The sequence below is a fragment of the Meles meles genome, chromosome 8, assembly GCF_922984935.1.
Source record: "Meles meles chromosome 8, mMelMel3.1 paternal haplotype, whole genome shotgun sequence".
NCBI lineage: Eukaryota > Metazoa > Chordata > Mammalia > Carnivora > Mustelidae > Meles > Meles meles.
Window position 1 is genome coordinate 7054685 of NC_060073.1, and position 23808 is coordinate 7078492.

General features: G+C 54.1%; 3 protein-coding genes across 4 annotated transcripts; 2 read left to right on the forward strand and 1 right to left on the reverse strand.

Moving 5' to 3' along the window:
* Nucleotides 1-6998: 6998 nt before the first annotated feature.
* Nucleotides 6999-7575, forward strand: TMEM262 (transmembrane protein 262). Its single transcript, XM_046014903.1, has 3 exons — nt 6999-7172; nt 7278-7377; nt 7484-7575. The coding sequence occupies exons 1-3, from the start codon at nt 6999-7001 to the stop codon at nt 7558-7560; spliced, it is 351 nt and encodes a 116-aa protein (XP_045870859.1). The 3' UTR covers nt 7561-7575.
* ZFPL1 (zinc finger protein like 1) lies at nt 7437-11668 on the reverse strand. 2 transcript variants are annotated; one of them, XM_046014901.1, is made up of 9 exons: nt 11514-11668; nt 11050-11159; nt 10646-10757; nt 9280-9473; nt 9095-9167; nt 8875-9021; nt 8551-8674; nt 7824-8054; nt 7437-7575 (listed from the first exon to the last, which is right to left on the reverse strand). In XM_046014901.1, the coding sequence occupies exons 2-8, from the start codon at nt 11149-11151 to the stop codon at nt 7868-7870; spliced, it is 939 nt and encodes a 312-aa protein (XP_045870857.1). In that variant the 5' UTR covers nt 11152-11159; nt 11514-11668; the 3' UTR covers nt 7437-7575; nt 7824-7867. The 2 variants fall into 2 exon arrangements, with proteins under 2 accessions (XP_045870857.1, XP_045870856.1); XM_046014900.1 differs by lacking the exon at nt 7437-7575 and having other exon boundaries at nt 7609-8054.
* A 53-nt stretch (nt 11669-11721) lies between these two features.
* Nucleotides 11722-18132, forward strand: CDCA5 (cell division cycle associated 5). The gene is made up of 6 exons (XM_046014902.1): nt 11722-11931; nt 12137-12231; nt 12309-12374; nt 12454-12489; nt 16158-16595; nt 16760-18132. Exons 1-6 carry the CDS (start codon nt 11886-11888, stop codon nt 16838-16840), a joined length of 762 nt encoding a protein of 253 aa, XP_045870858.1. The 5' UTR covers nt 11722-11885; the 3' UTR covers nt 16841-18132.
* The last annotated feature ends 5676 nt before the right edge of the window (nt 18133-23808 follow it).

The window sequence follows — 23808 nt, forward strand, 5'->3', positions numbered from 1 at the left end:
ACTTAGCAAAATCTTGGCCACCGTAGTGCAAGGCAGCCAAGGACCAGAGGCAGGAAGGTCAGACAGGGAGGGAGACATAAGGAGGCCCCGTGTAGACCGAAACCAATGTGCCTACTGTAAAGAAAGAGGACTGCCGAACAGGTGCTGGGAACCTCCTATTAACCCTAGGCCAACTGGGATATAGGGCATCCACAAAGAAGGCCCAGATCTGCCAGACTAAAGTCACTTACCTGGGTTATGAGTTATATAGTGGCTAACGATGGCTAACAGCCGCGAGAAAAGAGACTATCTCTGGCATCCCCGCACCTCAAAACCACAGGCAATTGCGGGAATTCTTAGGAACAGCAGGCTTCTGTAGACTATGGATTCCGGGGTTTGCAGAGATAGCGGCTCCTCTGTACCCCTTAACCAAACAAGATACTCCTTTTGTTTGGACTGAGCAACAACAGCAGGCATTTGACCATATCAAACAAGCGCTCCTTAAATCTCCGGCATTAGGCCTGCCAGACATAACAAAGCCCTTCGACCTCTTTGTTGATGAAAAACAAGGATTTGCTAAGGGGGTCCTAACTCAAAGACTCGGGCCTTGGAGACGCCCTATTGCCTACCTCTCCAAGAAGTTAGACCCCGTGGCGGCAGGCTGGCCACCATGTCTAAAAATGATAGCAGCAATCGCGGTCCTCATCAAGGACGCAACCAAACTAACTTTGGGACAGCCCCTAACCATCCTGGCTCCGCATACAGTGGAATCTTTAATCCGCCAACCACCAGACCGCTGGCTGTCTAATGCCCGCCTGACTCATTATCAGTCCCTCCTCCTGGACTCGGACAGGATCCAGTTCGGACCTGTAGTGACTCTTAACCCCGCAACTTTATTGCCCACCCCTGGAGAGGCACCGTTGCATGACTGTCACCAGATCCTTGCTGAAACACATGGGACACGGCCCGACCTAACTGACCAGCCCATGAAGGATGCAGACCTGACCTGGTATACTGATGGCAGTAGCTACCTGCAGGATGGAAAACGACGAGCAGGAGCGGCCATCACGACCGACTCTCAAATTGTATGGGCAAGCGCGCTGCCAGAAGGCACCTCGGCGCAACGGGCAGAATTAATCGCCTTAACCCAGGCCCTCCAGCTGGCAGAAGGTAAGAATCTTAATGTCTATACAGACAGCAGATATGCTTTTGCCACTGCCCATATTCACGGAGAAATTTATCGGCGGAGGGGACTACTAACCTCTGACGGCAAGGAAATTAAAAATAAGACTGAAATATTGGCCCTATTAAAAGCCTTATTTCTCCCCAAGAAGCTGAGTATAATGCACTGCCCTGGCCATCAAAAAGGGGATACCCCCGAGGCAAAAGGAAACCGCCTAGCTGATGCGACGGCCAAGCAGGCAGCTTTGGGGCCCCAACTATGAACTGTTACTATACTCACTGAGACAGGAGAGACAGATGAGACCCCCCTTTGGAATTATGAGAAGGCCGACTTAGACTTCATACAGAAGTTAGGGGCCAATTACAACTCAGCCCTAAACCGATGGGAATACCGAGGAAAGGCCATAATACCTATAAAGATGGCGAAGGAATTAATAAACCACCTCCATCAGCTGACTCATCTCAGCGCAGATAAGATGAAATCCCTAATGGATAAGGCCAATTTAAAAAACTATTTCCCCAAACAAAACTTCCTCCTTCGTCAAGCGGCCGCTAACTGCAGAGCCTGCGCCCAAGTAAATCCTGGGAAGACTATTATTGGACCAGGGGTCCGGGTACATGGTCATCGACCTGGCACGCATTGGGAAATTGACTTTACCGAAATTAAACCTGGCATGTATGGATATAAATATCTCTTAGTTTTTTTAGACACCTTTTCAGGATGGGCAGAAGCCTTTCCTACCAAAAAGGAAACTGCCAACATAGTCGCCAAGAAGCTGCTGGAAGAAATTTTTCCAAGGTATGGAATGCCCGAGGTACTAGGGTCCGACAACGGGCCCGCCTTTGTCTCCCAGGTAAGTCAGTCGGTGGCCAAGCTGCTGGGGATTGATTGGAGACTACATTGTGCTTACAGACCCCAGAGTTCAGGACAGGTAGAAAGAATGAATAGGACCATTAAGGAGACTCTAACTAAATTACCGCTTGAAACTGGCTCTAAAGATTGGGTATTGCTCCTACCTCTAGCACTCTATCGGGCCAGAAATACTCCAGGCCCCCATGGATTAACCCCCTTCGAAATTCTCTATGGTGCTCCGCCCCCCGCTGTCACGTTCTTTGCGCCAGATATCTCCGCTCACTCCCCCTCCCCCTCCATACAGGCCCATCTGCAAGCCTTGCAGCTGGTGCAACAAGAGGTCTGGAAACCCTTGGCAGCCGCCTACAAAGAGAAACTTAATACCTCATTACGGCCTCATCCCTACAAGATCGGAGACACCGTTTGGGTCCGCAGACATCGAGCCACAAACCTTGAACCCCGTTGGAAAGGACCCCACACGGTACTCCTGACAACGCCCACGGCGCTAAAAGTTGACGGGATTGCAGCCTGGATCCACGCCTCCCATGTGAAAGTGGCACACCCAGAAGAACAAACCGGACACCCTCAGAACTCGGAATGGACCGTCCAACGCTCCCCAAACCCACTAAAGATAAGACTTATTCGCCGTTAATCCTACTCTTTTGCTTATTCTCTTTCCTTTCCCCTGTAAACGGCACCAGCCCACATATCCCCAAGCAATTAACCTGGCAAGTTCTCTCTCAAAGGGGGGAGGTTATCTGGTCCAGTACGGCCCAACACACCCCTAATACATGGTGGCCTACCCTGTATCCGGATCTCTGTAAACTGGCTATGGGATCTTGGGACATAGGTCAACACGATGATCCCCATAAGCCACCAACATCCCCTACAAGCAGTGGAATGTCGCCCCCTAACCGGGGATGTGGAGATGGACCACGACGCTACAAACTTAGTGTATTCCCCTTTTATGTCTGCCCCGCGCCAAAAAATAGTAATACTAGAGGGCGGGCCTATAAATGTGGAGGCCCTAGTGACTTCTACTGTGCGGCCTGGGGATGTGAAACTACAGGTGATGTCTATTGGAAACCCACCTCAAATTGGGATTATATCATTGTAACCGCTAATTATTCCCATCAACTAGGAGGTTTCTGGGAACAAGAGAATGATGGAAAACATTGTAAAAATGCATGGTGTCACCCCCTTAAGATTACCTTCACAGAGTCTGGAAAGAAAGCAGTCCACTGGACAAAAGGATATAGCTGGGGCCTTAGACTCTATAAGGAAAATTATGACGAAGGACTCATATTTACTATAAAACTCTCAATTAAATCCCCCTCTGCAGCCATAGGACCTAACCCGGTCCTGCCAGATCAGAGAGATTCCGATATCGGAGAGAACCCATAACCCTAACTATAGCCCTATTGTTAGGAGTCGGGGGAATAGCGGCAGGAATTGGGACAGGAACTTCTGCCCTACTTCAAAGCACCCAGCTTACGCAATTACAAGTTGCCATGACCGCCGATTTAGAGGCTATAGAAAAATCAATCACTGCCTTAGAAAAATCCTTCACTTCCCTTTCCGAGGTCGTTCTACAAAACAGAAGGGGGTTAGACTTGTTATTCCTAAAAGAAGGGGGGTTATGTGCAGCCCTCAAAGAGGAATGCTGTTTTTATGCTGACCAAACAGGGGTAGTTAGGGAAACAATGGATAAACTCAGAGAGAGATTGGCCCAGAGAAGAAGAGATTTTGAATCCCAGCAAGGCTGGTTTGAAGGCTGGTTCAATCGGTCACCTTGGTTCACCACTTTATTGTCCACCCTTTTGGGACCCCTTATTATTCTACTACTGATTTTATCCATTGGCCCTTGCATCCTAAATAAGCTTGTTCAGTTCACAAAAGACCGCTTGTCAGTAATTCAAACCATGGTACTAACACAGCAATATCAGCTCCTCAAACAAAACGAGCCCCAGACTGACTCAATACAAGAACAGGACAAATGGATATAAGATTCTATCCATGATAAAGAAAAAGGGGGGAATGAAAGACCTTTGTTAACTAACAACTTATCGCTCTTTTGCCTTCCTGTAACCGCTTGGCTTTTAGGGCGTGATGCTTGCCCCGTTTGCACAAGCGGCGGGGGCGAGGCGGAGACTGGGGGCTGTGGGGGTCGGAATGGTAACCACCTTGTTTGATCATTCTTTGACAGGGGTCCCACAGGCCAAACACATCCCACCACCTGTTTTCATTTGGCCTGTGAGCTAGGACTGGTGTGTTGTTTTTTTGTTTGTTTGTTCTTAATGGTTAAAAAATATATAAATGACATTTCATGAGGTGAAGATTTTGTAACATTCATATAATCAGAGTAGATCTTTAAAGTTCTCATCAGGAGAAAAACAACTGTAATTTGTAGGGTGACAGATGTTAACTAGACTTGTGATCCTTTTAAAATATATACAAATATAAAATCATTACATTGTACACTTGAAAATAATGTAATATGTCTCAGTTTAAGACAATTTTCATAAAATATGAAAATCATATGAAAGTATATGAATTATGGCAGTCTATAATTTTATTTGAACACAGTCAGGCCCCCTTGTTTACATATTTTCTATGCCTGGTTTTGCATTACAACAGAGGTGTTGAGTAGTTGTAAGAGAGACTTTGTGGGGGCTCCTGGGTAGCTCAGTCCTTAAGCGTCTGCCTTTGGCTCAGGTCAGGGTCCTGGGATGGAGCCCTGCATCAGGCTCCCTGCTCTGCAGGAAGCCTGCTTCTCCCTCTCCCACTTCCCCTGCTTGTGTTCACTCTCTAGCTCTGTCTGTCAAATAAGTAAAATCTTTTAAAAAGAGAGAAATAGAGACCAACCTTATGGGGGGGCAAAACTTAAAATATTTACTATCCGGTCCGTTACAGGAAAAGTTTGCTGACCCTTGCAGTCTGTGTTCAGAAATGTTCCATTTATGTTCCAAAGGATGTTCAGAGACTGTTTAAAAAATACGGTGTCAGAGGGCACCTGGGTGGCTCAGTGGTTTAAGCTTCTGCCTTAGGCTCAGGTCATGATCTCAGGGTCTAGGGATCGAGCCCCAGGATCTCTGCTCAGCGGGGAGTCTGCTTCCTCCTCTCTCTCTGCCTGCCTCTCTGCCTACTTGTGATTTGTCAAATGAGTAAGACCAAGAGTATAGCATGTCTAGCTGGTGCCATTCCTAGGGCCTTGTTTACTCCTGGGAACGAACATTTGATGTTGCTATTTACCATTACATGTTCAGATGCTGATATTACAAGTAGATATTGTCCAGGAGAGATACAAAACGTTTATAACCGGTAGAAAAAATAACTTGAGGGCCAGCTGGGTGGTTCAATTGGTTAAGCGTCTGCCTTTGACTCAGGATATGATCCCGGAGTCCTGGAATCAAGCCCCACATCAGGCTCCCTGCTCAGCAGGAAGCCTAGTTCTCCCTCTCCCATTCCCCTGCTTGTGTCCCTCTCTCGTGGTCTCTGTCAAATAAAATCTTAAAAAAAAAAAAAAGGGACCCAAAAGATGCCCACTCACCCAACTGTTGAGGGGATTACCTCCATTAGGTAGGTAGGAGTGGTGGGAGGGAGATCATTGCCTTTTCCTCTGTATGCTTGTGTGTTACCCAAATCTTTTACAAGAACATAGTCATACGCTACTTAAACTTTTAAATGGCGTTGAGCCAGAAGCCCTAATGTATGAAAGTTTATTTGTAGTCACATGAGACAAGAGGTGCAATGATTTCAACAGTGGGCCAATGGCTGGGCATTGGGTGAGTCACCCCTACGTCAGAATGTGGGGTCTGAGGGACTGTGATGATTAATGACACTGGGAAGCAAGCATGGAGATGGCAGGGGACTTTGGGTCTTGACCGTGAACCTAATTTCTGTGGCTGGCAGAGAGGAAGGAGGCCGGGGGTGGGGCAGAATTCAAGTACCCTTCTTCTAATCTAGTCCCTGGGAGTTTCATGTCCCTCCACACCATTTCTGCCCATTTTTCTGGATGATACTTGTGAGTTCTAGAGTTTTCCTCTCTTCCACGTATGGAGGAAATGTTTTCTTGTTGCTTGGAAGGGTCCCTACCCAGTCAGTCACAGCCTCAGGTAGAAGCGGAACTTCATTTCAGTCCTCAGTGAGTCCCTCACTCATTGGCCGTGAGCGCCCGGGCTGACACTCCCTCTCTGTACCTCGGATTTGGGTGCAAAATAGGATTTATGCCACCAGCCTCACCTGGGAGTCTTGGAAAGGACGGGGCTGATGGCTGTGAAAGTGCTGAGTGCTGGAAGGTGGCAGATGGTTAAGCTGGTCGGCATCAGGTCCTCAGACCTTTGAGGGAGGATGGAAAAGCCAGGTGCTCTCCCGGCCATGCCAAGGGAGGGAATAGCGAAGGCCCCAGGACAGCTGTGGGCAAGCTCTGGTCTCTTCCCTTCGGCTCATTCCTCCCCATTCGGAAATGGAGCAAAAACTTGGAGCCATTCTGCCCTGGCCTCCCCTCACCTGGGGGTGCCCTCCAGCTACACATCCAGGGCCTAGTCTAGACCTGCCACGGACCTAGGACATGCCCTCCCACATTCTGAGCCCCGGCTCTGTAGACATGTGCCCACAGTGGCCCCTGTGCGGAACCATCGAGGGGCTCGGTGAGCAGATGGGCACCAGCACACGAAGCGTGCATGCAGGCAGGATGGTGAGGGACACTGTCCCTTCCTCAACGCTCCTGCTGGTCCGTACCGTCAGCCCTCTGTCTGACCTTGCATAACCCGGAGCTCCCCGGGCCACCCGTGAACCACTCCCATACTGACTGGAATCAGTCTGTATTCTAGAATCTTGTCCCCCTCCTATGTCCTCGTGGTTCTAGCATCCCACCACGATTCCAGACCACGCACTCGGGACCCGGAAGGCTCGGCTGCTGCTCCTGAACGGGGCCGGCTTGCTCAGGTTCCGCTGTCGGGCTGGAGTCTCTGCGGCCGGCACAATGCGGTGGGTGGACCGGCTGGCTGTGCTCTTCTTCCCACAAGGCATGGTGCTCACCGCCGCTGCCCTGTTGCTCTTCTTTATACACGTCGGCGTCCTTACCAGCGACGTGCACAACTTCTACGTCACCCACCGCTACGACCGCATGAGCTTTCAATACACGGTGGTCCTGATGGTAGCCTGGGGCCAGGGCTCAAGGGCTGGTTGGGGGAGGCCCAGGGGCTGATGGGAGCCCAGCCGTGGTCTCAGGGGCCACGCCCCCACTGGGCGGGGCCTATAGTTCTCCCAGGTGATCAGCATCTGCTGGGCAGCCATGGGATCACTGTACGCCGAGATGACAGGCGACAAGTTTCTCCGGTGCTTTGCCCTGACCATCCTGAGTGAGTGGGGGAGGGGGTCGTGCTGAACGGGAGGGGGAGCTCTGGATCCCGAGACATGGCAGAGAGCGGGCAGGGAATGCTGATAGGGGCTCTCTCGTCTGCCCAGTCCTAAATGGAGTCATGTTCTTCAACCGCCTGTCCCTTGAGTTTCTGGCCATCCAGTACCGGCAGGAGAACCACTGAGGCCTGAGGACTGGGCTGAGAAGGGGGAAGGAAAAGGCGGCTTCGGTGTTTTAATAAAGTCTGTCATTTATTTCCACCTGTCATCTCCTTTGTGGGGAGGAGGGTGGGGGGCTGGAGACTCAGGGTAAGCAAGTCAAGACAAACGTTTGCCCTGTAGGGGCCCCAGGCCCAGCCAGCAGCCACTCTCATGACTGGACTGGGCCTGGGATCTTAGTGTCTCAGGCTTGAAGAAGAGCAGAAGGAAAGTCCCTAGACCGCCCTACCTCAGGCCCCCAGGTCCTAGGCTGGCCCGGCTCCCAGCGAGGGCTCAGGAGGGACCCACACGAATGTGAGGGTTCATGAGGGGGTCCAGGTTGGGATCGCTGTCAGCTGCGGCTCGGCCCAGGCGAGACATGAGCGCGAGGAGGGCCAGGAAGCCCAGCAGCCCCAGGAGCAGCAGCAGCCCTGCCCGCTGCAGCAGGGTCAGCGGCCGCTTACGAGACCCAGCCCGGCTCCTGGGGGGAACGAGGGGAAAGTCAGGTCAGGGGCCCCTCGGCCTGGAGAGGAACCCCAGACATGATGCCTGCCTTCTGGCCCCGGTGCCACTGTTCCCAAGCCTTGCTGCTTCCAGTGTGCAAGCTTATCCCCACGCCTGCTTGTTACGCAGCGGACGGTGCAGCTCCAACCGGCAGAAGCAACCACCGTTCTGCAAACCAGAACGTGTCGGACACTGAGTCGCTAGGCTTAGGGGCTGTCAGAGCAGGAAGGGGCCTCAAAGAGCCCCACCTCAAGCCTCAGATACCTAGCAGGCAAGGAAAGAGCCCTAAGGCGGACTAGACTCAAGACTCCCAGAGCTGAACGGGGGCCTCTCTGAGTAGCCAGACACCAGGTACTATGGTTACCCAGACTGAAGCCCATCTTATCTATCACACAATCATCTGCCCGGGGCCTCTGGCTCTCACTTCCTCTCCTCCCCCTTTCCGGCAGCCGGGCCCACCTGACCCTGCGTACCTGAGCAGCTGGGCCAGCCAGCCCAAGGCAGGGCGGCGACGGTACTTGTCGTCATCACAATCCCCGTGGAGGCCTGGTGAACGGTCATCATCCCGCGTGTCATACACCTTCCTCGGGGCTGAGGCTGCAGGAGCAGAGCCACCGGTATCCACAGGCTCAGAGAAACTGGCCCGGAGCAGGGTGGGGAGGGCAGGAAGTCCTTGCCCTCTCAGCCCAACAGAGCATCTCAGAATTGTGCCTTTGTCAGAGAGAGGAGGGGGGGGCCCCCCGGGGTGGCCCATTCCCTTTCTATTCTCCCCTAAACCATACAATTCTCTGGCTCACCGTGAGTCAAGGGCTCAGGATTGCCCATGTGAATCACTGTGTGCTGCTCGGGCCGGCTCGGGGAAGCAGGGGGCCGGGGGACTTGGCTGTAAAACGATGGGGCAGCGGAAGCGCTGGTTATCTCCTCCTGTTCCGCAGTACCATTGGCTGTGGCAAGAACGGAGCAGTCAGCAGAGCAGGGGGGAAAGGGCCCCCAAAGGCAGTGCGGACCGCCACTTACCATTAAAGCTAGACCAGTCAGAGAAGTCAGAGGTGTTGAGGGGCTCGGGTTCCGGGCTCACCACCTCATCGATCTGCAGGAAGGAACCTGTGTCACCAGCCGGCCCGGGGCTGTCCCTACCCACCCATCTTTCCCAGGTGGGACCCAGGGCAGATGCTCAGACAGACAGACAAACAGGTTCTCACCAGAGGAAGGCCCAGTCCTGCCCGGGCCCAGTTGACCGTGGCCAGCTTCTCTCTCAGTGCGGAAGCCACAGGGCCAGCCAGGTTGCTTGGGGGGAAGACGGGGCCACTGCAGGTGGGACACTGGTAGCCAGCAGGCGCTGTGTTTCGGGGTAGCTGGGCAGCACGTTCATTGAGGCAGGCCCAGTGGAAGAGGTCTTAGGGCCCATGAAACAGGGGAGGAGAGGCATGAGGAAGAAGGCACTTGGGACATCTAGCCCAGCAACAGCCCCTAGCCTGCTACACGGACGTATGCACACCCACACACATAAGCCCACAGCCTTCTCCTTCCTGTCCTCGCTCGGGTCCGTTTCAACAGTGTTCCCTAAGAATGTGGCCTTCTTGGCCACCATTACTTGACCCAGTCAACCAGATGCTAGCAAGATCCCCCGCGCAGTAGAAGGGAGAAGCCCACTAGGGTGTGAAGAAGACGTCAGCGACCCTTAAAGTGAGTCTTCTCTGAACACACACTCATCACAAGCTCCTTGGGCGAACAGCTAATCAAGAACGGTTTCAGAGAAAGTTCCTAGACACACAGAGGCACACGCATGCCCACGAGCGCGTATGCGCACGTGCTTGTACACCTACAATCAAACCCAAGTACCATCCCCTGCATCTATACTTGGGGCCACACTGATTCCCACGCGAACACGCCTATACACTCACGTCGGCTGAAGACTCAAGCACTGTCCCCCACGCATTCTCCTGCAACCTCCCAACACACCTGTGTTCATTCGTGCGCGTGCATTTCCCCAGTCACTCATCCGCAGGTACGAAGACACTAACACACGTAAAGTCGTAACACACATTAAATTCACGTGCATATGGCCACACGCTCATCACACTGAGAAACACACCCATGGAGCTCTTTTGCACTAGCTCCTTCAAAAAGTGGACTTCAGCTTCTTACACCAGCATCAGGTCAAGGTCATGGAACATGTGAGTGCCAACTTCTTTTGGCTGAATGTACTGTGAGAAACTCCCTTCCTGTTTCACTGAAGTGAATAACAGATCCCAAATGTCCAAAAGCCTCCTGCTTTCAGCTCCCTGCTGGTCCAGCCAGCTACTGCTTACAGCCAAAATGATACCCACAAGTCGGACTGGCTCTCACTTCAACCCCCAAAATGGGAAAGTGAGAAATTAAGAGCTTTAATTTTTAGGGAAAAACACGGAGGCCTAGAAAGGGAAGATGATTTGCCTGAGGTCACACAGCAGGTAAATAACATAGGACTAGAACCTGGGGCTCCAGCCTCCCAAGCTTGGGAAGATTTCATTGCCCTGCTGCTTAGAGAGGACCCAAAAACTGGTCACCAAGCTGGGCAGGCCTCACCATAACAGACAAGGCGGGTCGTCTCCCGGTTGGCGAGGGGTATGTTGCACAGGCGGCAATTCGGATTGTAGTCACTATCTTGGAGCCACTGCAGATAGGACTGGACGATGCACTGGAGTGGGAGAGAGAGGTCACAACGGGGGCCCATCTCCTCAAGGCCCAGCTGCTTGTCTCTCATCACAGAGGAGAATCATCCTTTCGTTTGTTCCATCAGTAAACATTTATTGAGCACGCACTGTGCCAGAGTCTGTCTTAAGGGCGGGAGATAGAGCCGAGCACAAAAGATACCAAGTTCCTGCTCTCCTGGAGCTTCATGCCAACCCCTGGCCCTTCGCGGAGATGAAGGAAACCAATCCGGCCTGCCCACCCACTGCCCTGCTCAGCCCCTCCCCTGAAGGCCCCACCTTGGCGTGATTGGCTACCAGGCAGTGCTCGCAGACGTTGACCCGGTGTTCGAAGCAAAACAGATTGGTCACCTTCCTCTTGGGGCACTTGCAAAGTCCCATATTCGACCCTGAGAAAGGGGTCTGAGTTGTCAAAGAGCCAGGTTCCGATATCCGCCACGACGAACTCACAAGCCCAGATCGTTTCCACTCTTAACTCCCCTAAACATCTCTCATAATCGCCCCAACCCCCAATCCTGCCTACTGCCCCTCTACATTCCGGGCCACGCCCCCCGGACGAATCCCGCCCGCGGTGACCCCTCCTCATTCCTCCAGGCTCCCGCCTCCGGCCAGGACCCTCCACCAGCGAGCCTCCGAAACCACCGGCCCCGCCCCCGGGGGCTCCACCTGAGCCCCACCCCCTCCAAGCTCCGCCCCCACCTTCAACACAGGTTTCTCCGCCCCACCCCCCGCCCCGTGTTTACCGATTGACCGTCGGACCGGTGCCGACGGGCGCGAGCGCTGGCCCGAGGCGCGGAAGGAGAGACACTGCGCTCAGCCGACCTCCCACTCTGCGCTCTCTACCTCGGGCCGCTCCGATTATCCCTCCGCTGCCACGTCTCTTCCGGGTGCGGCGCGTGCTGATGACGCCAGCGTGTCGCTGGCCCCGCCCCTGCTGACGCTAGCCGTGAAGGCCGAGGAGCGGTGAGCGGAACACAGCGGCCCTCCCGCCTTACGTCACTTCCGCTTCCTCCAGGCCGGGCGGGTAATTCGAACGTTTAGGTCTCCGTCGACCCTCCGGGTTGGCGCGAGCCCCGGCGGCGGAGACGGCGGCGAGGGTTGAGACCAAGGCTAACATGTCCGAGAGGCGAACGCGGTCCGGAGGAGCCGCCCAGCGCTCCGGTGAGCGGAAGGCGCGCGGGAGCGTGGGGCCGAGCCGTTTGAGGGACGGAGTCCCGCGAGGAGTCCCTCCCCCACCGCTCTAGGAGGCTCGCTCCCGGGGTAGAAGCTTGTTTGGGAACCTTCTCTCGCTCACTCCTGATCCTGTTCTCTAGACTCTGAGGCCTAGAGTCTTCCCCTACCTCCTAACTTTTTTTTCCTTTCCCAGGGCCGGGGGCCCCATCTCCTACTCAGTCTCTGCGGAGGTCCCAGCGGAAATCAGGCCCTGATCTCCAGAGCACCCTCCCTGAAATCTGGCCCAAGGTGAGCCCCTGCTTCCTCGTTTCGGCCCCGGAGGCCGCTGGGCTGATGTGGAACTCATACTCGCTCCTCTTTTCTAGGCACCCCCTGCGGCTCAAGTCAGAAAGCCCATCGTTTTAAAGAAGATCGTAGCGCATTCTGTAGAGGTGAGGACTGAGAGAAGGGCTGTGGGTTGGGAGCCAAAATTGGGGTTGGATATGTTATCAGTTATTATTTTCTCCACAGGTGCCGCCTGTCCACACACCTCGAAGGAGCCCACGGGTGAGTTCGTTTTTATCTGCTTAGTGGAACGGAATCCCGGGCACCCTAGAGATGGGGCAGGACACACTGGCTGCTCACATCTGCCTAGGGAGCAGTTTTGAGGGACAGATCTTCCTCCAGAGATTATGCTGAGTGAAACAAGTCAAGCCGAGAAAGTCAGTTATCATACGGTTTCACTCATTTATGGAACATAAGAAATAGCACAGAGGACACTAGGAGAAGGAAGGGGAAAATGAAGGGGAGCGGAGGGGGAGATGAACCATGAGAGACTCTGGACTCCAAGAAGCAAACTGAGGGGAAGGGGGTGAGGGGATGGGTTAGCCCAGTGACGGGTATTAAGGAGGGCACCTGTGGCATGGAGCACTGGGTGTCAAACGCAAACAGGAAATCATGGAACACAACATCGGAAACTAATGTGCTGTGTGGTGACTAACATAACATTAAAAAAAAAAAAAAAGATCTTTCTCCAGTTAGGACTGGAGTTACATCCTGATAAACCTATCATAAGTTGAAACTATTACAAAACAAAAATGCCTTTAATACACTGAATCTATCAAACCTCTTAATTTAGCTTAGCATGCCTTAAATGTGTTCTGAACACCAATGTTCGCGTGCAGATGGGCAAATTATCTAATACAAAGCCTGTTCATAATGAAGAACTGAATATCTCATTTTTTTTGGAATACCGTACTAAAAGCGAGGAGTGGAATGGCTATAAATTTCTCACTTGTTTACCCATGTGATAGCGTGGCTGACTGGGAGCCACAGCTTCCTGCCATCGCCAGCATCACAAGAGAGGATCTTACCACGTATCACCGGCCTGGGAAAAGATCAAAATTCGAAGTATGATTTCCAGTGAATGCCTGTCAGTTTCGCTCCACTATAACATTGAAAACCTTTTTTTTTTTTTTTTTAAGATTTTATTTATTTATTTGACAGGCAGAGATCACAGATAGGCAGAGAGACAGGCAGATAGGAAGGGAAGCAGGCTCCCTGCTGAGCAGAGAGCCCGATGCGGGGCTCGATCCCAGGACCCTGAGATCATGACCTGAGCCGAAGGCAGAGGCTTTAACCCACTGAGCCACCCAGGTGCCCCACATTGAAAAACTTAAGTGAAACCATCACTGGGTCGGGAAGCATCCGTATTTTGAAACAGTTTGCCTCTGGACACTCACATGCATTGCCAGTCTTGCTCACTTCCTTGCGGATTGCATACGTTTAGGTCTTGATGTCCTGATGTTCCCCCACTGTTTTCCTGTGAGAGCTGAGCTCTGTCCCTAGTATTCCTTCTCTCTAGTCCCATCTCCTCAATTTATGAGAACAGGTTTTTGTAAGATACACGTACAACATTTTTACTGTTTTAGCAGAAGTAATTAAGGATGTTTCGTGAATAGAAAACCTCTGCCTGAAAACATAAGTGAGAAATGCTACCTACCTTTTAGGAGTGGGGAAAAAGGTGAACAGGTGATAACAGCCACATGCCGAGAACTGCAGTAAGAAAAGTACTAGATGTTACAAAGGCACCTAACCCAGACCAGCTGGCTCTGGGGCCAGGTAGTCAGTAAGGCATGCTTGAGTGTTTTGGGAAAAAATCTCTCTGTGGTCTGGGTGGAGACTGAGGTGCAAACAGTCCGCCGGGGACCCCAAGGCCAGGTAGGAAGGCTTGCCAGGAATCCCGCAGCGAGATGGCAGAGGCCTGAAGTAAGGTGAGGGCAGAGTGGTGCTCTGTCCCTCCTCTCATCACATGACCTTCCCATCACACAGTACTGCGCTGAAAGGACACCTTCCAGAAGGCTTCCCTTTCCACTTGTGCCCTGTCACACATACCACTTGTGTCCTGTTTATCCATGTCGTTCTCCTGAGGCCTTCTCCCCGTCTGAATGTCTGCATGTTGTCCTGCGGGCGGGGACTTGTGCCTCCCCTGTGGTAATCACTCATTCTTGTGGGTCGAACGATAGATTGATGAGATGGAGCAAAAGAAGCGACAAGAACTTGTGCGAGCGCTTACTGTCGGGGATGGGGAAGGGGTCATCGGGGCTAACCCCCACTTTGGGCAGGATCCCTTTTACTCAGACTCCCCGATTGCCTGTGCTTGTAGCCAGGAAGAGTCTCTCTCGATAATCAATGCATTCCTCCTGTTAGACCCCAAGAGTGACCGGATTTGTCCTGTTTCCTACCGTGTCTTGGCTGCCAGAAAGCTCAGTGCCGCGTTTGGGGTCCATTAAGGTATCGAACACCTGTTCCACGCAGGGCTCTGCGGAAGGTGCTGGCCAGAGGCCGGGTCCGCCGGACGGATGAAGACCCCTGCTGTCAGGAGGTTCATGTTCTCGTTGGGGTGATAGGTGACCGGTGTACAAGAGAGGTTGTTGGGCCAGGAGTAAAGAGCAGGGGGGTAGCGGGGCTGGTCTCTATTCTGTGGTAAGAAACGGCTTCTCTGAGGAAGCAATATTTGAGCCGAGAGTGGAGTTTTCAGGAGCAAACACGTGAACCTCTTTTTTTGTTTAAGATTCTATTGATTGATTTGACAGAGGGAGACACAGCAAGAGAGGGAACACAAGCAGGGAGAGTGGAAGAGGGAGAAGCAGGCTTCCGGCTCGAGGCAGGGCTCGATCCCCGGACCCCGGAATCATGACGTGAGCCAAAGGCAGACGCTTAACAACTGAGCCACCCAGGCGCCCATATGCGATTAATATGCATATGAGATTAGGCCTTTGCCCATTCATAACCTTGCCGTGGCTCCCTGGGTCTCAGAACAAGGGTCTCCATGGACCTCCCCTTCCAATGTCCTATAGAAGGTCCCCTAGCGGCCCCCATTACCTCTCGAACCCCATCTTCAGTTCCTCTCCTCACTTCTCTCAGCCACCCTGGCCTTGTCCCTTTACCTTTCCCTGCACACCTGCACCTCGGGACTCTGGCACCTCTGTTCCCTCTGTCTACAACACTTGGCCTCCATGTGACTCACTCCCTCACCTCCCTGAAGTTCTAGCTCAGACGGCTCCCCAGTGAAGCCTACATTGGCCTTCACCTACTTAAAATCCCAACTCACCCCCGGTGCTATCCTGTTCTGTTTTTTTCCAAAGCACTTAACACTTCTAACGTGCTGCTTGACTCTTGCTTGTTCATTACCCATTTTGCCCCCACCAGAACGGAAGCTCCATGGAGACAGGGCTTTGTCTGTTTTATTCCTGGCCATTCTCCCAGTGCCGAGAAAGTACCTGGAACTGGGCAGGTGACCGGAAGGTACTCGTGGACCGGATGGATGTGTTAGGAAAGCCATTGGCAGCTGTGTGACACACGGACCAGAGGGTCCAGGTGGAAGCAGGCAGAGGCGTCAGGAGCTTTTCGAACTGGTCTAGATGACGTGATGGGGGCCTGCGGTCGGTAGGGGTGGCTAGGTTCTGGTCGGTTTTTGTTGGGAGGCAGAGCTGGTAACATCTGGTGGTGAGAAGTCTTGCGTTACCGAAGCGGACTCAGAAGTGAGGACAGAGTCTTCTTTTCTTCCCCTCCCCAAATCTGCCTCAAGGTCCGACTTAGTGCCTGACCTGTCTTGTGTTTTCCTTTTGAAAATGTCCTATGGGTCTTTTCACCCTGAATCTCCTCGGACCTTTCTGGAAGTAAGTAATACAGCTAACTAACAAGGAGGCGTTCTCTCTTCCGGCCCGCTGCAGATTGCTTTTTTCTTGGAGAAGGAAAACAACCCTCCCAACAAGGAGCCTGCAGAGAAGGACCTCTTCAAGGCATGTGGAGTTCCTGTCACGCCCACCACCACCCCAGTGCTCTGCCCCCTGAACGCTGAGTCCAGCTCCAGAGAAGGAGAGCTGGATGCCAGAGACTTGGAAATGTCTAAGAAGGTCAGGCGATCCTACAGCCGCCTGGAGACCTTCGGCTCCGCCTCTACCTCCACCCCGGGCCGCCGGTCTTGCTTTGGTTTCGAGGGGCTGCTGGGGTCCGAAGATCTGGCCCAGGTCTCGCCTGTGGTGTCTTCCAAGTTAACCGAAGCCCCCAGGGTCCCTGTGAAGCCCTGGGCCCCCGATACGACTCTGCCCGGAATCTCGCCGCCGGCCGTGAAGGAGAAACGCAAGAAGAGAAAGGTGCCTGAGGTCCTGGTGAGTGAGGGCCAGGGCTTTGCCCTGCTGTCGCCCCAGATGTGCCCGGAGGCCGCCGGCACTTGGGCTGGTAGACTGCAGGGTCTGGGTACGTGTGCTCTGGCCAGCAGCCCCCCCCCCCCTTCCCCCGTCCTCCTCACCCGCCCCTTTTTCTCTCCCCCTAGAAATCGGAGCTGGATGAATGGGCCGCGGCCATGAACGCAGAGTTTGAAGCTGCTGAGCAGTTCGATCTCCTGGTTGAATGAGATGTCGGGGAGTCCCTGGCCATCCTCCCCGCTCCCCTGTACATAGCTCCTCCCTGTGGAGAAGACACTTGGGGCCCCCTCCCCTGGCCTTGTTCCATGTACATAAGCGACTGCTATGTGAGGCCTGTGCTCCTCGGAGGGCTGGGGCGGTGACAACAGCCGTTTCAGGAAATGGCTCGCTGGGCCTGGCCACGCGCTGCTGTCCTGTGTCTGGTCTGACCCCCACAGGCTCCCCCTGCCTCCCAGTTGAGTCTCGCCGTTTTACAGCTGGGCCGCACACACTAGTAGTAGGAGCTGCTGGCCCAGCCGGAGGAGGGGAACGGGCCGGGACTGCACGTGAGCAGGGACCAGGGCTGTCGCTGGGAAACGCAGCTGCTCTGCGCCAGCCCAGAGGCACAGCGGCCTGGTTCCCAGCCACAAGCCCATCTATGTAAAGAGGCTCTCAGATTCTGGAGACGGTCCAGGAGAGAATTCATGGATTGGGAAGAGTTTAACCTGTGAGAGGACGACACTGGGCACTAGAATTTTACATTTTGAAGGAGGTGGGGAAGCCTTGGTTAGGTCTCAGACCAGAAGTATTTGCTCGGAGATGCTGTGTTCAGTCGCTCTGCCCTGCTGCTGAGATGTTCGGTTAAATGCCAGGCGGGAGGAGCACAGGCTGCTTGGGGTAAAGAGGGTGAGTTTCCAGGTGTGGGCGTCAGGTCCCGGAAACTGAGGCCCAGGCCTCTGGACCAGACACCTGCACTGGGCCAGGAAAGGGGTGGTGGCGGGAGGTGCCCCACTTGTCACGCACACCTGTTACAACACAAAGTGCGCAGAGGCTCCTCCCTTCTAGAGGGGAAAACGGGGTTGTGTGCTCCTCCCGCTCGTGCTAGACCTGCGGGCTTTGCAGTTACGGCTCCTGGTGCATCTTTGGACATTCCCAGGGTCACGTGTCAGGGCTGGTGGGGAGCAGAATATCGGGGCGGATGCGCTCGTGCCTGGTTAAGGTGGACCAGGGAGCCCTGGGCTACCTGTTCAACACTTCGTGCTTCGTCAGCCCCCCCCGCCCCGAGCAAGCCCCACTGCCAGGGCGGCCCAGATGCCCCTGAGCTGGACAGCTGAAGAATTCTTGCCCTCCCCGGCTGGTGGGGCAGAGCTCCGGGGAAGTGTCTTAGTCCTGCAGAGTAGGGAGTCACCAGGTGGTGTGGAGTTGATGTCATCGTGGCAAATTGTCTCTGTCCCTGAGAAATTAAGACTGGGGGGTGTAGGGAAAAACTGTGTTGCTGTTGTTGTTTGAATAAAAACAAACAAAAAACCCTGATTAAAAAGTTCTGCTTATTTGGGACTTGTTTTATGGAGGCAGAGGCGAAGGTGGGAGGCGCAGGAAGCCACGCCTTCTTTGGGCCTTGTCACCAGGGTTGTCCCCTTGTACGGGAGACCGCCAGCCTGGCCTCCAGTAGCCCCGTGATCACCGCTTGGCCTTCACGTCGGGTTTTTTCCGTGCAGGCCCATCTGCTTCTCCAAGGTAGGGCTGCTTGCAAAGGAGGCCTCCAGGGAGCCCCAGCCCCTCCTGTCCCAGGAGGAAAGCCGCTGGTCCTGGGGTGGGGCTGCTGAGAGCCTCACTCAGTGCCCGGAGACCCCATCCCTACAAAGTCCAGCCCTCTTCCCCCATGAGCCAGGTCCTCCCGCTGGCCCAGCCGCTGTGTGCTCTACAGCGCTAGGCACCCAGAGCCTCCCAGGGCGCTAGGTTCCTGGGAATTCTCCCCCTCGGCCCAAGGAGGGGCTCAAGGAGGCCCAGAGACGAATGTGCAGCTTGTGGCGGGTGGCCCAAACTAGCATCCCTCCCGTCTTGTTACACTCATCCTTGCCTCCTAGTCCTTAGAACAGATAAAATTCTTGAAAGCTTCAGATTCTCCCTACAGCCTCCCCAACCCCCTCTTCTACCCCTGGCCCCCAGGAGAGCAGTCCTCTCCTTTCAAGGCCAACTTCCCACTCTGTCTATTGATTCAGTTCTCATCTCTCAGACCTTGCTCAGTCCCCGACAGTCTTCTGTTCATTATGGTAAAAAAAAAAAAACACCAAAAAGTCGACCAGCATCTGTTTTTGTCTACTACCATTATTCCTTTTAGGGCTCAGCTCTTTGAAAGAATGTTCGGTGGCTCTCTGCTTCCGTCCCACTTACTGTGAGTGCCGTCGCTGCTCTGTTCCCTTCTCAGGCAGAAGCAACCAGCAGCCCGAGGATGACCCGAGCGACAGGCTGCGGTCTCTGCCACACTCTGCCGGGCTGAGAACACCCCTTCCACCCCTCTCAGTGCCATGGCACTCTGGGCCCTCTATCTTGACTTCCCCTAAAATTTCAGGGCACCCGGCTTCAATCCTGGGCCCTCCTTCAGCCTGCTGGCTCTCCCCAGATGAGGACAGGCTCTCTGGGCCGCCTTCTTGTTCATTCATGGCCAGTCTTGATCTCCATCCCATACCTTCTTCCCAAGCTCTGAGCCAGAATCGAAAACTACGCTTCGACTCAGAAGTCCTCTCAAACTCAGATCGTCCTCGAGCTCTCCCCTTCCTGTGCTCCCTATGACTTGCGCGTGCCCCCAGCTGACCTCGCCATACAAGCCAGGAGCCCGGGGTTCGTGGGCAGCCCTACCCTCTCCCTTGCTCCGTCCTGTCAGCCCTCACTTCAATATCTCTGCCCCACAGCCAGTGGACAGCACCGGCTGCCCCAAACTGCGCCCTCCGGATTGCTGTCCTCGAAGGTCCCCTACTTCTTGATGCTCCAGGCCCCACTTCGTGGTGGTCTCCAGAGCTCTGAGCCGAATGTGTGGTTCCCTTCTTTCATGGCCAAGGGCTGTCTGTACCAACTTCTGTTAGGGCCCATCTCCCTGCGCTGGGGTCACCTGGGAACCTGGGGCCTCCCCCAGCCCCAGGAGCTTCTCCTGGGCAGAACTAGGTCCTGATAACCTGTCTGTGTATTCTTAGGACCCTGCCGAGGTGTGTCCCCCACACGGCATTTGGTCAAACTTTTACTGCAGAGTGAATGATGTGGGATTGTGTTCATGCCATTCTTTATTGACCTTGTCTTATATTTGGCCCCCTCGGGTTGCTTCCGGTTTTCCTTCTTGGTGTAAATTGGCCTCTGTGTAAATTTTTTTTTTTTTAAGATTTTATTTATTTATTTATTTGACAGAGGGAGGGAGAGATCATAAGTAGGCAGAGAGGCAGGCAGAGAGAGAGGGGGAAGCAGACTCGCTGGCAAGCAGAGAGCCCGACGCGGGGCTCGATCCCAGGACCCTGAGATCATGACCTGAGCCAAAGGCAGACACTTAACCGACTGAGCCACCCAGGCTCCCCTGGAGTCGTGTCTTTAGGCCTAGTTACCAAAGTGATGTTACCAGAGGCAAAGGGCCTGGTTAGTTCCGTGGATTTCCTTACACACTGGCAGCTTGCCCTTGGGACAAGTCAAACATGACAATCCGAGCGCTGGTATTACCGTGGAGCTCAGTGAGTCCCAGAGTTAGGCAACACCCCTTTCCCTGCAGGGAATTGCTGGCCACTAAGATCCTGTTACCATTGGGGCGCCTGGGTGGCTCAGTTGAGGTTGAGGTTCAACAGAGGTTGAAGCCTCTGTCTTCAGCTCAGGTCATGATCCCAGGGATCAAGCCCCACACTGGGCTCTCTGCTCAGCAGGGAGCCTGCTTCTTCCTCTCTCTCTGCCCACTTGTGATCTCTGTCTGCCAAATAAATAAATAAAATCTTTAAAAAAAAAAAAAAGATCCTGTTACCATCATGTGGACGAGAATTAAAAAACTTCAGGCCATCTGGAAAGGCTCGACGCACTGCGGAGAGCACGTGATGTGGGATCCCTGCTCCAACCTGCGGGCCTATCAAAAGCCCAGATGGAAGCTCTGTGTACAGCCACAGCTGAGGTCACTATTTGCCATTGGATTGGACTGCCCTCCATCGCAAGGCCTGCAGGCGTACAAGATTCTTCTGGAAGATCTGGGAGTGAAAAATGGTGACGATTCCATCGCTTGACTTGCAACCTTCTGCCATTCGGGGAGAAGCTGCTATTTCAAGCCTGCTCCGGGGGACATCTAACACCGCCCTGTAGAGACAGACACATCCTCAGGCCCAACCCAGCTCTGGCTCCACGAGAACCTATCCATGGGGGTCCCAGGGGAAGGGGGGGATCCTAGGGGAGGTGCATTTGCTCAGCAGAGAAAAGAGCATGTTGGGTTCAGATTGCAGAGCGGGGAGGGAACGGGAGAGGGAAGAACAGCATAGGCAAAAGCGTCAGGTGGGGAAAGTTCAAGCTGGTGCTGGGAAGTGAGGCTCCTGGGCAGTCTGAGCAGGCCATTGTTCAGGGACAGCGAAATATTAAGGGGGTTACGAACGAGGGTGCTCATAACGCAGGGGTTGGAATGGCACACTCTTCGCCTCTCCGCGTCCCCTTGATAATTTCTACACCCAAAATGGGAGGGATTCTCTACCTTTTTTACAAGCTTCTATAGGATTCCTTTCAATAGGGTGCCCCTCGTGCTCCCACACCCAGTAATTTGCATTTGCGGGGATTCAGTTCATGAAATATTGTCAACATGTGGCGTCTTGCCACGTAACACACGGGCCACCTAGCGAAATTTGAATTTCACACAAATAATGAATCTTTTGTTTAGTATAAGCACTGCCCAAACATTGCATGGCATACTTAAACCTTTTTTTTTTTTTAAAGATTTTATTTATTTGACAGACACAGAGATACCACAAGTAAAGTAGGCAGAGAGGCAGGCAGAGAGAGAGAGAGAGAAGCAGGTTGCCTGCTGAGCAGAGAGCCTGATGCGGGACTCGATCCCAGGACCCTGAGATCATGACCTGAGCCAAAGGCAGAACCTTAACCCACTGAACCACCCAGGTGTCCCATGCTTAAATTTTTTTTTAAAGATTTTATTTATTTGACAGACGGAGATCACAAGTAGGCAGAGAGGCAGACAGAGAGAGAGGGGGAAGCAGGATCCCTGCTGAGCAGAGATCCCGATGCGGGGCTCGATCCCAGGACCCTGAGATCATGACCTGAGCCGAAGGCAGAGGCTTTAACCCACCGAGCCACCCAGGTGTCCCACGCTTAAATTTTTTAAAAGTGCTTGCTTTTCGTCTGAAGTTCAGATCGCACTGTGTGTCCTTGTATTTTCGTTGCTAAATGTGGTAACCCTAATTTTGACGGGTCTGGTTTGCTGGACAGAACTGGTCGTGGAGCCTGCCCCAAGGAAACCAGACAGGGCTGGCAAGAGGGAAACCGGCAGGATTGTTGGACGTGGCTTGCCAACTGGGCTTCTGTGTCCTTCAGTCTCCCAGGGGCAGACAAAAAGCCTACTCTGAGCCAGTGGTAAAGCCAGAAGTACAGCCTGCGGAGAAGCCAAAGCCAGAAGACCCTCCGGTCTCCTTGGAGCCAGGCTTAGAGGTGACAGGAAGCCCCGGGGCTTCCCAAGGCAGAGAGCAGGGGTGGCAGGAAGGGGGACATCCCCCATGCTACCGGCCTCGTGCTGTGCCGTCACCACGGCACCTTCTCTGCCAAAGCTATCCTCTTCAGAGCAAAAGTTAGACCTGCAGTCAGAACCCACCGTGACCTTCCTGTTTACCCTCCTGAGCACAGCGGAGCCCACTGAGTCCAACGAGCCTGAAGAGTAAGGCTGCGTGTGTGCGTGCAGGGGAGGGAGGCGGAGGGGGCTTCCTTCCGCTAACATTCAGAGCCGAGCCAGGACTCAGCCTGGGGTGGGCAGAGGGAAGACCCCTGCACAGGCCCTGGGCCTGGGGCTGCCTCCACCCGCTCCCCATTCTGCCCGGCCCACCCTCCCCCAACCTCTAGACTCTCTGGTCCCACCCTCTGCGCACTCGTCCCAGGGTCTTAGAGAGCCAGGAGTGCCAGTTCCTGGACAAGGAAGACTGGGGCCCCCGGCGGACCTCAAAGGAAATCAGCGATTTGCAGAGCGACTGCAGGAGGTGAGCTGGGTGGGGACGGGTGGGGGCAGGTAGGGGTGACAGGGTTTTTCCCCCGCTGAGGTCAGGGCCTGGGGCTTGGTGGCCCTGGGTTTGCATCTTCCCTTCACCCTCCTCCTTCTCTCCTTCCCTTGCCTTCTCACCGTTCTGCTCTGGATGTCCTCCTCACTGGCCAGCAGGTCCCTTGCCTCCCGAGCATCAGTGTCCTGTGTGAGCGGGACCTGCCCCACAGCCTTGGGGGCCACAGCTCTTCCCCATCAGTCGACTGTGTGCCCGCACACCTGGTCTGCAAGCAGTCTCTGGCTGCCTCTAAGGGACTCCCCCCTCCTTTAATTGCCCAAGAACCAGATGGGGAAGTTTGGTCTGTGAAGCAGCAGGTGTGGGGCGGTCTGGTCTCAGGGTGGGGCAGTGGGACACAGTCCCTCGCGGCTGCACGGGGGATCCCAGAGCGTGGATCTGGGTGGTCAGCACTTTTGTTCATACCCAGAGCACTCAAGCAGGGCTGGTTCCAGGCTTGACCCTCTTGCTAGCCTGGAACCACAGAGAATTCTGTCAATGTCTCCACTGCAGCCCAACAGGGTGGGATGGCTAGCCCGCTCCCTAGAGTGGCCGGTCCTTCCCTTGCTAAAGAAGAGAAAAAACACACGTCACCCCCGTCTGCGTCTCTTGCTGCCAGCCACTTGGGAAGAACAGTTCCCTCCCTGCCTGTGGCTTTGCCACGATAAGAAGACTGGGCTCCAGGGAAACCCGTTCCCAGGCGGCTCCTCCAGGCCACGCAGCTCATGCAGGAGATGGGAGCCGCGGCCGGAGGATGCTGCTTTGGACAAGAGCCTGTGGGCTGAATGGATATTTTTCAATTCTAGACTTTGGGAGTCACTGAGCACCATCCAAGCAGACAACCGGGCCCTGGGGGAAAAGCTGCAAAACCTGGTAAGGTGCTCTGGCCAGGCCTCCTCCTCCCTGCCTCCCAGCCCTGCTAGGGCACCTCCCGCTGT

Bases quoted from the DNA above. Each gene is read 5' to 3' on its own strand.
- TMEM262 (XM_046014903.1), top strand. From the start codon at position 6,999: ATGCGGTGGGTGGACCGGCTGGCTGTGCTCTTCTTCCCACAAGGCATG. The intron at 7,173-7,277 runs GTAGCCTGGGGC...CGGGGCCTATAG, and splicing joins AATACACGGTGGTCCTGATG to TTCTCCCAGGTGATCAGCAT. The intron at 7,378-7,483 runs GTGAGTGGGGGA...TCGTCTGCCCAG, and splicing joins CTTTGCCCTGACCATCCTGA to TCCTAAATGGAGTCATGTTC.
- ZFPL1 (XM_046014901.1), bottom strand. From the start codon at position 11,151: ATGGGACTTTGCAAGTGCCCCAAGAGGAAGGTGACCAATCTGTTTTGC. The intron at 9,168-9,279 runs GTGAGAACCTGT...TCCTTCCTGCAG, and splicing joins CAGGACTGGGCCTTCCTCTG to ATCGATGAGGTGGTGAGCCC. The intron at 9,022-9,094 runs GTAAGTGGCGGT...TTCTTGCCACAG, and splicing joins TGACTGGTCTAGCTTTAATG to CCAATGGTACTGCGGAACAG.
- CDCA5 (XM_046014902.1), top strand. From the start codon at position 11,886: ATGTCCGAGAGGCGAACGCGGTCCGGAGGAGCCGCCCAGCGCTCCG. The intron at 11,932-12,136 runs GTGAGCGGAAGG...TTCCTTTCCCAG, and splicing joins AGGAGCCGCCCAGCGCTCCG to GGCCGGGGGCCCCATCTCCT. The intron at 12,490-16,157 runs GTGAGTTCGTTT...GGCCCGCTGCAG, and splicing joins CACCTCGAAGGAGCCCACGG to ATTGCTTTTTTCTTGGAGAA.